This window comes from Glycine max, chromosome 6 (assembly GCF_000004515.6).
Source record: "Glycine max cultivar Williams 82 chromosome 6, Glycine_max_v4.0, whole genome shotgun sequence".
In the NCBI taxonomy this organism is placed as follows: Eukaryota; Viridiplantae; Streptophyta; class Magnoliopsida; order Fabales; family Fabaceae; genus Glycine; species Glycine max.
In genome coordinates this window covers 50,380,372-50,394,391 of record NC_038242.2, presented here as the reverse complement: position 1 = coordinate 50,394,391, position 14,020 = coordinate 50,380,372, and the positions used below count along the sequence as shown (strand labels likewise).

The 14,020-nt window shown below is 32.3% G+C and overlaps 3 protein-coding genes across 3 annotated transcripts; 2 read left to right on the top strand and 1 right to left on the bottom strand.

The window, feature by feature from the left end:
- The first annotated feature begins 715 nt into the window (after positions 1 to 715).
- On the top strand, positions 716 to 3,165 carry LOC100784077 (PHD finger protein ALFIN-LIKE 2). Its single transcript, XM_006582353.4, has 5 exons — positions 716 to 811; positions 902 to 934; positions 1,708 to 1,930; positions 2,631 to 2,751; positions 2,886 to 3,165. The coding sequence occupies exons 1-5, from the start codon at positions 727 to 729 to the stop codon at positions 3,084 to 3,086; spliced, it is 663 nt and encodes a 220-aa protein (XP_006582416.1). The 5' UTR covers positions 716 to 726; the 3' UTR covers positions 3,087 to 3,165.
- Positions 3,166 to 6,612: 3,447 nt separating this feature from the next.
- LOC100305447 (disease resistance protein/LRR protein-related protein) lies at positions 6,613 to 8,082 on the bottom strand. Its single transcript, NM_001248597.1, has one exon. The coding sequence runs from the start codon at positions 8,080 to 8,082 to the stop codon at positions 6,613 to 6,615; it is 1,470 nt and encodes a 489-aa protein (NP_001235526.1).
- A 3,700-nt stretch (positions 8,083 to 11,782) lies between these two features.
- LOC100777473 (MDIS1-interacting receptor like kinase 2) lies at positions 11,783 to 13,633 on the top strand. Its single transcript, XM_041016773.1, has one exon. It carries the CDS (start codon positions 11,969 to 11,971, stop codon positions 13,487 to 13,489), a length of 1,521 nt encoding a protein of 506 aa, XP_040872707.1. The 5' UTR covers positions 11,783 to 11,968; the 3' UTR covers positions 13,490 to 13,633.
- The last annotated feature ends 387 nt before the right edge of the window (positions 13,634 to 14,020 follow it).

The window sequence follows — 14,020 nt, the reverse complement described above, 5'->3', positions numbered from 1 at the left end:
GTGTCAATTGTATCCACAATAATTTTTTTTACTTAAACATCTTTAATAAAAAAAGAATTTGCCCCATAAAAAATAGGTATTATCCTACAAGACAATTGTTTTTTTATAAATGAAGGTAAAAGAATTATAAGAGATAAAAGAAAAAAAAATACTTTGAAAATATTATACAAGTTAGTTATAATTTATAGAAACTTAAGTATTTTAGTATTTTTTTTCATGAGATTGTGTATTTTATAAAAAAAAGTTATATTTTTTCTATAAAAAAGTAAACTAATGTCAATACATAATAATTTGTTCATTCATTTCTATCCTTAATTTTAATTAAAATAATATATTATAAATTATTTTAAATTTAACTTCATATTTATAAAATCATTAATTTTGATTATTATTTCCTGAAATATATTTTAAATTAATTAATTTAACAAAATTAGCATAAGTAGTAATGCAATATTTAATATTACTTCTTATTATTAAAATTATCAAGATTAATAATTAATTATTAAGGATTTATAATAAATAACATTAATTGAGAAATTTAATAATTCATTAGTTAGATCCATTAAATTTAAATACAGTGAGTGAATCAACAATGATTGTAAAGTAGAAGTTAGGATCCACAACTAATATTTGGTCAAGTCTCATTTTCTATATATATAAATATAAATAGATAGCTATAGATGTTTCCCTTCTTTCTCTACACTTTGATCCGTACCATTTGGTTGCATGGCTTCCAAACCTCGCACTGTAGAAGAGATCTTCAAGGACTATAGCGCCCGAAGAATCGCTATTATTCGTGCACTCACTCATGGTACGTACTATTATTCTCTCTCTCTCTCTTGCTTTTCACCCTTGCTTCTCTAAGTTCTTCATTTTTCCTGCATTCTTTTTTTTCTTTCAGATGTTGATAAACTTTACGGGCTCTGTGATCCAGGTGAAGGGTTTTTTTAATCTATTTTTTGGTTAATTTTTAGTTTGATTTCTGTTAAATGTAAAAAAAATGGACTTTTATTTGTTTTTTTTTTTGTTGGAATTCATTTTGTTTTGCAAATTTGTAATTTTTTTTTCTCTGAGGTGTGTGTGAATGCTTGCTGGACTTAATAAGGTAGAGTTTATATGGAACAAATGAGGAAAACAAAATGGATGTGTAGTAATGAGGGAAAAAAAGAAAGAAAAAAGAGAGAGTTCATGCATGGTTCTTGTGCAATTTAGTTATCCTGGAAATGTCAAATAATATCATTGAGTTTGCTCTATGTTATCAGTTTCGGATACTAAAGGGTCACATCTATTCTCACTTTGCTAGGTTTTAATTTCACTTTACTCCCTCTGCTATCAGTTATAAATAAAAAAAGACATACTTTATATTTATTAAAAAAATAAGTTAATTTGATTAAATTATGTTATTTTTAATAAAAAATAATTTTTTTTCTTAAATTATCTTTCACTGTAACCTAATATCAAGCATAAAAAAAAATAAAAATTGGGCCTTATTAAATGAAGGATACTCTTGGAGATGATCTCATTAGATAAAACATAAATAATTGAGAATTGTTTATATATGAAAACAAGAAAATAAGGAATTTTTTTGTTTATATTTGAGACAGGAGAGAGTAATAGAGATTATTTATTTGTCTGACTTTGTAATGATTAAGCATATTATGTTGTGTCCTTCCATTAAATTTGAAGACTTATGTGTGTTTCTTTAAGGAAAGGAGAATTTGTGCCTCTATGGACATCCGAATAAGGCTTGGGAAGTAACTCTGCCATCAGAGGAAGTTCCACCAGAGCTCCCTGAGCCAACTCTTGGAATCAATTTTGCTAGGGATGATGTGAGTCGCAGGGATTGGATTTCTTTGGTTGCTGTGCATAGTGATTCGTGGTTGCTTTCTGTGGCCTTTTACCTTGGAATTCGTCTTAACCACAATGAAAGGTATGATCTTAATTACTTTGATGGAGATGCATATATTTTGCAATAACTCAAGTTTATTTTGGTTCTCTATTCATTAAGGACATCATTATGCACCCTAGTCATTTTTTTATTGTTGTAATCCTCCGGTTTATCATGGAAAATTGAAAATTGATTCTGATTGATTCAAAGTTCATTCAAAAAAATAAGTAAAATTTAACTAAAAATTGTTTTTATCAAAGATCAACTAAAGTTTAATGTAGAAGCTTTGTGTTATAATTTGTGTTAGTTCTCAACGGTCAGCTAAATCATTATGATGGGAGAAGTGTAAAAAGAAATTTCATTTGTTTCTGATCTTGGATATTGTTTCCAACCTTAGATCAACGCTGTTTGTGTCTTTAAATTAACTATGACTTTGGTTATTACTACGAATTATGAATGTCTTGAATTTTGACTGGTTTTGATTTTTTTGAGCATTTGTAAGTGTGTTGTATAAATTAGTTGTATTATTTTTTGTTATATAGCGAGTACTTGACAATCTGCTATCTTGGATTGAATACCATTGTTTTTTCTTCAACTAGAAATTTCTGGAATCACCAATTAGAAGAGATGTCAATATATAAATCTTCTATTGAATTTCTTTATTGTAGAATCTTGCTTAACATCTCCAACAACTAGGCATATGGTTCCTTTTATTTATGGTTTCCTTGATTCTTTATGACAGAAAACGCTTATTTGGTTTAATCAACATTCTTCCCACCATTTTTCAAGTTGTGACCGACAATAAACCAATTAAGGACAATCCTACTATGGATAGTGGAAGCAAATTTTGGGGAAGCACTGAGGTTAGTGTTTTCCTTATCTAGTTCAATGCTAAAGTTTCATAGAATAAAAGTAATAATTAAAGTGAACATATCAATGCCATTACTTTTTTTTAAAAAAAAGTATGATTGTTTTTGTTTGACAAACAAAACCACAGGTAGCAGCAGTTCGAAATGAGCATATTGAAATATTTTGTGGAAGTTGTGGTGGAAATTACAACAAAGATGAATTTTGGATCGGCTGTGATATTTGTGAGTGGTGGTACCATGGAAAGTGTATTATGATGACCCCTACAAAGGCTGAGACCCTAAAGCACTATAAATGTGCATCATGCAGCTTAAGGAGAGGCAGGTTATAGACCGAAGGTAATGGAATGGATTTATTTGAGGCAAGACAAGATCACAAGATATTGTAATATTGTTGTTACATCACTTATAAAATTTCATGTAACGGCATAGTATCCATGTTTATCTGCAAATTTCTTTGGGATTAAGTTTGTTTTCACAAAGATGATCAACCGTTAGCATATGTTAACATTTATATTGTTTAGAATCAAATATGACAAATTTCAATTTGATGATTTGTTGATATTTTCTTGGATTTTTAATTTAATAAGAGATCTTGGGTTTGAATTCTGAGTACACAATTATATTAAATACTTTAAAAAGTTGTTGTTCATAATAATCATACTCAACATTCAAACAGGATCGTTCCGATAAAAAAATATTTACTATCTAAAAAAAATTCTTCAAGAGGCACCCGGCAGCTTAATTTATGAGCACTTTACATTATTATTCAGGGAGTGCAAGTAACAGCAAACTCTACACAGTTAGAGAGGTTTATGATTTTCTACATTCATGTGGAGAGTTGATTCATGCTAGCTTTTATAAGGTGTTATGGAAAGTGAATGTTCCACCAATTGGTGCTTAAGTAACAGGATGAATCAAAAGATAATTTGCCTAAGAGGAATTAATATTCTAACCAATGACAGTAATCTAGGGGGTGTCTTTAGCAACAAATCATCATCAGAATCTGCACCAATTAACCTTTTCAAAAGAGCAAACTACGTTAATTACTCTCATTTTTTAAGCATGATCCACGACAACAATTCAATTTGAATCGAGTAGAATAATTTATTAACGCACTTAAAATCTCTCCTTTACAATATTCATCGCAACTGCATACACAATGCACTAGTTATATTGCAATAGTCTCGTATCACATTACTATTTTTAAGTATATATATATATATATATATATATATATATATATATATATATATATATATATATTAAAAGTTAAAATTACATAGTTATTGGCAAACTTAGCAAAAGGAAATTAAACACCCGAAATCAACAATAAAGCTAATTAACTAGCAACTAATTACTAAGCTTATGCATTTTTGTAGGGTGGCAAAGGAGAACCACAAAGACAATCATTTCCAACAAAAGCATTTGCCGGAAACTTATTCGTTGGAATAGATGGTTATAACTAACATTCAACTTCTCAGGCCTAACAACATTGTTCGGAACCTTCCCAAACACCCTAGGGAATTGCTTTGTGCACTTAGTAAATTACTTGTGCATCCAACACTTTTTCTATTTTTCCAAAAATTATCACTATAAATTTTACGAATTCTTAATCTGTATGAACCCATTACAAATTCACAATTCCTGTGAACCCATACAAATTGTCCTATGATTTTTTTTTAAAAAATATGTTTTACGAATTAATTTAAAATTAATAATTCAGATATGATTTAAGTATGTGACTTTTAAGTTATTAATACAACATTTTAACCAATTAAGTTAATAGGTCAATTATACTATAAAATAATTAATATCATTATATATATAACATTAAAATTTCTTATTTATATTTAATGAACCCGTAAATTTTGTCCCAATTGCCTAAACCTTAACTTCCCAAAATCAAACTTTAACTTATTCCCCGAAACCCAAAACCCCACCAAATATTGATTACTATTCACCTTGAGTGTTGCTAGGTGCACCCAACATTTAATTAAAATACCAAAATTGCCCCTGTGCTTTTTTCGCATTTGTGATGGGTGTGTGTGAGGGTGATCCGTAAATCGTACGGATCAAGTTGATCCATAAGATTTTTACAGATCAAATTGATCTGTAAGACTTTTACGGATCAACTTAAATGACTTACGGATCAAGAGTATTTTCATCATTTTACCTTAAGTATTAGGTGCATCAACAATAATGCTGAGTGCACCTAGCAACACCCATTGACCTTTCCCTAAAAGATCTATAAAATCAAAGAACTGAATCCTTAGGAAACTTGACACCTTAGGAAGAGCCTTAGGACCCGGGTGCTGTTATAGTGACATTCTACTCCAGTTCATTTGCAACAGTTCGTATCCGATATCCAATTATTCAACAAAAAAACTCGGGAATTGGATTTTTTATGAAGCTTGGGAATGTTAGAGAATAGGGTGAGTGGGTAATGGAAATATAGTGATGCTGCAGAGATAAAAAGGTTTGTGAAAGTTTGGTGCCTTAGATGGGAGATCCAGTGACCAAGTTTGCCTAGACATAAATAGCATTGGACCCCTTTAGGATACTAGAGAATGAAATTTTTTGTTTGTTTGTGTGTATAGGAAATTTAATATGTCTACGGCTTTTAAATATACAATCAATCAACTAAACTTTAAGATAACATCATTGAAATAATTTGAATGTGTGTTTGTATTGGATTCTGCTGAAATAGTACTATTTTTTTTTAAAGAAATAATACTAGTTTTTTTTAGAGAAGAAATAATATATATAATACTAGTTAGTAGTATGATTTTAGTATTTTTTATTTTACGTTAAAGAATTACTTATAAGTTTAAAATAAATTTTAAAATAATTTTTTTAAAGAATATATATTAAATTTTTATTTCTAACTTACTCTCAGGATATAAAACATTCAAACATCCATCACTTTAGAAGTTATTTAAATTCTCTTAAAAAAGAAGTTATTTTAATCTAAACCAATCTTATCAATTCTTATCCAAAATACCCAACAACTCTCACCCGCCTCACCGACAAGTGTTTTAATGATATTAATAGTAGAATAAGTGAATAACACTAAAATTATGGGAAAATTACTGGTAAGTATTGTTTTATGAAAAAAATAGTTGTAATTTCTTAAAGACTTTTCTTTTTATTTATTTTTTTGACAGAGTTAGAGACGTTTCTTGGCATTGTCTAAATCGTTTTAGTATAGATTTTAATATAAAGTTTATTATTGTTATTTTATTGTATTTTAAAATTTCAGTTAACCATGTTTATATATAAGCGTTGTACGCTTACAAAACAAATATATTTTATTGTATTTTTTATGCTACTCTCCTGTGAGAATTAAAATTATACCTTGTATTAAAATAAACTTTAATTACGCAGAATTTTTAAGTGAAATTCCAAAGTGTGAACAGAACCAACACAACATCTAAATTTTCTTCTTATTTGGCTTGAAGAGTAAATTTAAGTCAAAAATCAAATTTCTTTATTTAATTTCAAGCTAACTCAAAGCTATTTCACTAAAAAAAAAATGACATTTGCCAATAAATAAAAAAACGTAAAAGCAACAAAAAAAGAGAGAGCAAAAATAGCATTACACAGAAAACATGCATAAGCTCACGAGGACTAGCATTACACAGAAAACATGCATACCGCATCTTGCACCAACCTTCCAAAAAGAGCAAATTATATTAATTATTATACCCATTCAACTTACTGTTTTAAAGTAAATATATATAGTATATATTGAAAGTTAAAATTACAATTTACTTATTAAATTACATAATTATTGGAAAACTTAGCAGTAAAAGGAAATTAAACACTTGAAATCATCAACAACAAAGCTTACTACACTTATGCTTTGTTGCAGGGTGGCAAAGGAGAACCACAGAGACAATCATTTCCAACAAAAGCACTTGCCGGAAACTTATTCTTGGGAAGCTGACCACAAAGATGGTTATAGCTAACATTCAACTTCTCAAGCCCAACAACACTGTTTGGAACCTTCCCAAACACCCAATTACGAGACAAATCCAAAAACTTAAACCTCTCCCCAAACCTTAACTTCCCCAAATCAAACTTCAACTTGTTCCCCGAAGCCCAAAACCCCACCAAATACTCAGTACTATTCACCAACCCAATTGCACTCCCTGAAATTTCATTCCCCGAAAGATCAATAAAATCATAGAAATAAGTCTCCGAAGGCTTAAAATCCTCTAGCCTCATCTTTATTCCGCAATTCACAAGCTTCAGAGAGAATATTATCGGCGACGAAGCCACCCACTTGGGAATGCTCCCCAGGTGAAAACTGTTGTTCGACAAGTCCAACGATTCTATCCCTTTCACGTTCATCTCGGGGAACGGGTCCACCAGGAGGTTGTTGGAGAGGTTCAGGTTGAAGATTTTCGTCAGGTTCTTGAAACTCGCAGGGACCGTTCCGGAAAACTTGTTCCATGACAGGTCAAGCGTGTCAAGCGCCTTGAATTTTCCCAGAAAATCAGGGATTTTCCCGGAAAGTGAGTTGTGCCCAAGCTCCAAGTACGTCAGTTTCGGCGCCAGGGAAGAAATCGAGTTGGGGATATTCCCGGAAAATTTGTTGTAAGAAAAATTAAGAATCCGAAGATCCGTGAAGGAAGAGAAAAAATCCGGTATGGTACCTTCAAGTTGGTTTCCTTCGAGACTCAAATAGGTTAAATTAACGAGCTTGGCAATTCCTTGGGGAACTGTTCCGGTGAGAAAATTGTTACCGAGTTTGAGCTGAGTGAGCTGAGTCAACTTGGTTATTGAACTCGGTACGGGTCCGATGAACCGGTTACCAGTTAAACTGAGTACATCTAATCGGGTAAGGTTACCGATGTTATCGGGTATTCGACCCGAGAGATTGTTGTTTTCTAGATAGATAAATTGGAGATTTGGAAGTTGGAAAAGAAAATTTGGGAAGGGACCCGAAATGTTGATGAGGTTTATGAGGTAGAGTCCATCGAGGAGTTTGAGTTTTGAGAGGGTGGGTGAGATGGTACCCGATAAGATGGTTTCGGGTTTTTGACCCGTTAAGAATAATCTTTGGACCCGGGTGCTGTTATAGTGGCATTCTACTCCGGTCCATGTGCAGCAGTCCGTACCCGATATCCAGTTACTGAGCAGGCCGGACGGGTCGGATCGGATACCGGATTTGAAGCCCAACAGGCCCGCTTCTTCCTCAGGGTGACACGTGGCACCGTTGGCCTTGTGGGGTGTGAGAGTGAATAATATTGCAAGGAGGAGGAATATGACGGTGAAGATGGTGGTGGTGGTGGTGGTGGTGGAGGAGTGGTACAGATTCATTTTGATGAGTTTGATGAATATGAAGATTTTGGAATGAAATTAAGTGAATATGCAGAGATAGGGTTTGGTCTCTTTAATATAGGAGAGTCATTGTGTCAGTAACCAAGTTAGCCTAGACATAAATGGCATTGGACCCCCTTAGATGGAAATTTAATATGTATACGGCTTTTAGATGTACAATCAATCAATCAACAAAAGTTTAAGATAAATCATGGAAATAATTTAAATGCGTGTTTGTATTGATTTCTTCAAAATTAATTGTGTTCAAATAATATTACTTAATAGTATGATTTTACGTTTGTTTAAGAACTGATTATGAATTTAAATAATTTTAGGTAACTTTTACTTCAAATTAAGAGTTTATATTAAGTTTAATTTACCACTAATTTTTTTAATAATATAAAACATTCAAACAATGCACCACTTTAAAAGTTATTTTAATCAAAATCAGTTCTTATCAATTCTTATCCAAAATACACCCAGTGACTCTCACCGACAAGTGATATTAATAGTAGAATAGCACTAAAATCATGGGGAGAATATTGGTAAGTATTGTTATATATATATATAGCTTTAATTTCGTGAAGACGGTTGTTAACAATGCCTAAGTAGTTTTAGTATAGGTTTTAACCAAAAACTTTATTATTACTATTTTATGAGAAGAAACTTATGTAGGCATAAAAAAATTTACATAATGATTCAATCATAAAAATTGTGTTGACAGCGTTTCTGGTTTGGTGATATTTATCTGGAAGCAGCCACAAGAATTGACTCAAATCAAATGATTCAAATGTTGAGTCATTCAATTCAAGTGGCACACCGCTTTGAGCATGTGCAAGGTCGTTCTATTCCCACTTTGCGTTGCGTTCTGCCCTTGTTTCCCCTTCGAAAGAGACTTTGCGAAGTTGGCACGTATTTTATTTTTGCCTTGGAACTAAAATTTGACACAAAACTACAATTTTTTTTAGGCATGATATTGTGGTTGGAATGAATTCGATTTTGGAAAGTGTGGTGCATGGAGTGCCAATGATAGCTTAGGCTTGTTATTCAAGAAGTTTTGGATTGTTTGAAATGAGATGAAATCAAATCTAATACGATAAAATCAATCTCTCATTTTATCTCATTCTATTAATACCTCTATGTTTCTTCTTCTTAATTATACATAAGCACGAGATACAATTTGTAGTTATTTCAAAGTTCATTAATGTTTGAATCATGCATCATAGCATGATATATGATACTTGAAAGTAGTTAATGAACCTAATTGTGGAGTCAGTTATTAAAAGTTTGGTGTGTTCTAACTTTATGGTGTTATCTAATGTGAAATCTCTTTATGACTCATGTTGATGGCATGAATCTGATAATTATTGTAAAGTTGAATAACTTGACTTGCTAAATAGATATCACTCTAGTCAAGAATGTTAGTGTCAAATATCCAGAGTTGATCCGCTGACTAACATGTACTCATTAGTGTGTTTGTTATTTTGATAAAAAGCTAATAAACTACACTTGAATCACGTACAAAATCATAAAGTAGATCAAATCAAACTTAAGAAAGGATTAACCTTATATTTATTATTATCAAAATTTAAACTAGTTATTTTTATTTGTAGTATAATTTAGAGTCCTTTTATTTATATAACTTTGTTTGTTATTTTGATTGAGCGAGACTTTTATTTGTCATAATTAGGCTTAAGTAACTAAAAAATTAAGTTTATAATTTGAATTAATTTGAAGATGATATCAAATCAAATTTTGATTAAGTACAATCCAAATCGTGTAGTTTGGTTTTTACTATTATATCTTTGTCTCTAAATTATTCATTTGGTTAAAAGCTAATAAATAATTTAATTTCATTATAATAAAAGTTATTTTTTAGATATAGAAAATAAAATTTAAATGATAAAGAAAAATGTCAGATACAAGAAGCTAGAACTTCAAGTTAATCCCAAACTAATAAACTTATAAATATGAAAATAATAAGATGTAATCTTGAAAATAGATCTATATATGGAAAAAAGAAGAAGCATTGTAGTTTCATAATGTATAAACATAGAAGAATGATTGAATGCTAACACCATAAATAGAATTACAAACAAACATATAATTTTAATTTGAATTGAATTGATTTTCAAAATTGGATCTAAAATTCAATAATTATTATAATAAAAAAAATCAATTATTGAGTTTTAATTAGTTTGTTCAGTTTTCAATTTGTTGTTTGGCCTATTTTTTACATTGTACGTTCTATAAACACCCACCTACTTATACTAGTGACAAGCTGACAACGATCTACCACTTGAGTATTGAAAATGATCTTAGAACGATTTTGCTCTGCAACATATAGGAGTAGCATATATTTAGGAAATGAAAAAAGAAATTTTAAAAAAAAAGCTTATAACACATGCATAATTAAGTAAAGGGAATTTCAAGTAATAAGAGGTCATTAATTATACCTGTGATTTCTGACAAATCTTACTTCCAAGGCAAAAACAAATTACGTGCTAACTGAGCAACTGTGCAAGTCATTTTTAGATAAATATCATGAATTAACCTACTAGAACACCTAACTTCACACTCTCTTTTTTCAAATATAGTACCTCTACTATTAAATCATAGAAGTTTGTTTCTTTTTTTAAACAATAGTATCATTAAAAGTTAAAACACTTGTCGGAATGATTCAAATAATTGTACATGTAAAAACCGTATTCACATTAGAGTCTCTTATTCTAGTATCCCTAAAGGGATCCATATACCATTTTTGTCTAGGCAAACTTAGTCACTACTCACTACTCACTAGCCCTACCATTAAAGACACCAAACTCACTAGCTAAATTATTTCTCTCTCGAAGGTCCTATACCGGATTATTTTCTCGTAAGGACCTTCAGATTCTCAAACTTTCTCATGACAATTTTTTCACCAAAATATGTTAAAAAATAAAATATGTTATATTATGAAAATAAATTAAAAAAAAAACCATCAAATTGAGCCAAACTAAACTATATATAAAAAAAGATTTGTTTGGTTCAAAATGAGTATTATATTTAAGATGAACCATATCTTTCTTTTTATATTTGGTTGTAATGACTATCGTCTAAAAGTTAAACCAAACTGTACCGTCAAATCTTCGTTGAAAAAATACAAATAAATTACGTACGTAAGTGGCAACTGAGCAATTGCATGCGAAAAGTCTCTTTGGAGCGGTGCAAGGGAAGAAAGGACGCAAAGTGGAATGAGAAATTTAGAATCATCTCGCACATGCAGACATGCATGTTCAATGGCAAATCGGTGAGCCACTTTAAATCTTTAATGACCCAACAATTGCACCATTTGAGTCAACTATGGAGGCTACTTCCAGATAAATATCACCAAACAAAAAACACTATATATCAACAAATACTTTCACTCTTTTTTCAAATATACTTTTAGTATTAAACAAGTTTCATTGAAAAAAAATCATAAGCAGATAAATATACTCAAAATATGTTACTTAATTTTGTGTGAACAACACACACTTGTATATTTTTAAGTAAATAATAGTGTATGTTAAGAAATATGCTTAAACTATTCTTTTACCAAAATATATCAACAACATGCCTCCCATAAATCGTACCATTTAATATCATTAACATACTTGTCGAAATTTATACTATTTAAATATTACCAAAACCTTTTTGTTGATGAATGGTACATATAAAAATAGTACTCATATTAAAATTTCTTACACAAGTACCCTGAAAAGGGTCCAGATACCATTCATGTCGACCAGGCAAAGTTGATTACTAAATGCTCCATCATTAAAAGACACACCAAACTTTCAGAAACCTTATTATCTCTGCAATATCTCTCTTTATTTTCATTTCCCACTCACATTCCAAAATTCTCATGAAACCAAAAATGCATCATCCATTACCCTCCCTCTCCACACTGTCATTCACCACCACCACCACCACCACCACCACCACCACCACCACCACCACCACCTTATTCCTCCTCCTCACCATCTTCACACTCACAGACTACAAAGCCAATGGTGCCACGTGTCTCCCCGACGAAGAAGCGGGCCTATTGGGCTTCAAATCGGGCATCAAATCCGACCCGTCCGGAATGCTGAAGAACTGGATACCGGGTACGGACTGCTGCAAATGGACTGGTGTAGAATGTCACTATAACAGCACCCGGGTCCAAAACCTATACCTTTCGGGTCGGTTCGACACCAAACCCGAAACCACTTTATCGGGCACCATCTCACCCACCCTCTCAAAACTCAAACTCCTTGTTGGACTCTACCTCTTGAACCTCAAAGATCTTTCGGGTCCCTTCCCAACTTTCCTTTTCCAACTTCCAAATCTCCAATATATCTATTTAGAGAACAACAAGCTCTCGGGTCGAATACCCGAATACATCCACGACCTGACCCGATTAGATGTACTCAGTTTAACTGGTAATCGTTTCACTGGACCCATACCGAGTTCAATAACCGAGTTGACTCTGCTCACTCAACTCAAACTCGGTAACAATTTTCTCACCGGAACCATTCCCCAAGGAATTGCCAAGCTCGTTAATTTAACCTTTTTGAGTCTTGAGGGAAACCAACTCGATGGTACCATACCGGATTTTTTCTCGTCCTTCAAGGACCTTCGGATTCTCAATTTTTCTCACAACAAATTTTCCGGGAAAATCCCCAACTCAATTTCCACCCTGGCACCGAAATTGGCGTACTTGGAGCTGGGGCACAACTCACTTTCTGGGAAAATCCCTGATTTTCTGGGAAAGTTCAAGGCGCTGGACACGCTGGACCTATCATGGAACAAGTTTTCGGGAACTGTGCCTGCGAGTTTCAAGAACCTGACGAAGATCTTCAACCTGAACCTCTCGAACAACCTCCTGGTGGACCCGTTTCCCGAGATGAACGTGAAGGGAATCGAATCGTTGGACTTGTCGAACAATAGTTTTCACCTGAGAAACATTCCCAAGTGGGTGGCTTCGTCTCCGATAATATTCTCTCTCAAGCTTGCGAATTGCGGAATAAAGATGAGGCTCGAGGATTTTAAGCCTTCGGAGACTCAGTTCTACGATTTTATTGATCTTTCGGGGAATGAAATTTCAGGGAGTGCGATTGGGTTGGTGAATAGTACGGAGTATTTGGTGGGGTTTTGGGTTTCGGGGAACATGTTGAAGTTTGATTTGGGGAAGTTAAGGTTTGGGGAGAGGTTTAAGTATTTGGATTTGTCAGGTAATTCGGTGTTTGGGAAGGTTCCAAACAGTGTTGTTGGGCTTGAGAAGTTGGATTTGAGTTATAACCATCTTTGTGGTCAGCTTCCAAAGAATAAGTTTCCAGCTAGTGCTTTTGTCGGTAATGATTGTCTCTGTGGTTCTCCTTTGTATCCCTGCAAAAAAGCCTAGTTAATTAGCCAGCTTTACTGTTGATTTTGTGTTTTTTTTTTATCTGTAGGAAATTTATAACTCACACACCATATGTCAACTAAATGAGCTAAACTAGGTGTGTTTATGCTTGCCATTTGGGAATAATAATAGAATTTTAGGAAATGAGTTGTTATTTTAAGATATTTTATTTTCCTATTTTTTACTTTAAAGTAGTAAGTTGATTCTAACGTAGACTTGTGATCGATCGAGTTTGCATGAGTTGGTTGGTGCACTGTGAGGAGAGTGCTACGAAAAGCACAGAGGTTACTGAATACTGATTCAAATAAGGCTAGTTCTTTCTTCTCTTGAGAAATAGCTCAACATTGATTGACTAAAGAGAAAAGAAAATGGGAATTATGGCGCTCTGTACAAATAGCTCAATTGGACTACATTTTCATGTCAATGACTGAGGTGCTGTGACTCTAATGTTCAATATTTTGTCACGGTCATTGACAGGAATCAAATTTATAGTCTTGTAAGTTAAATTATAAGATTGTTTAAATTCTATAC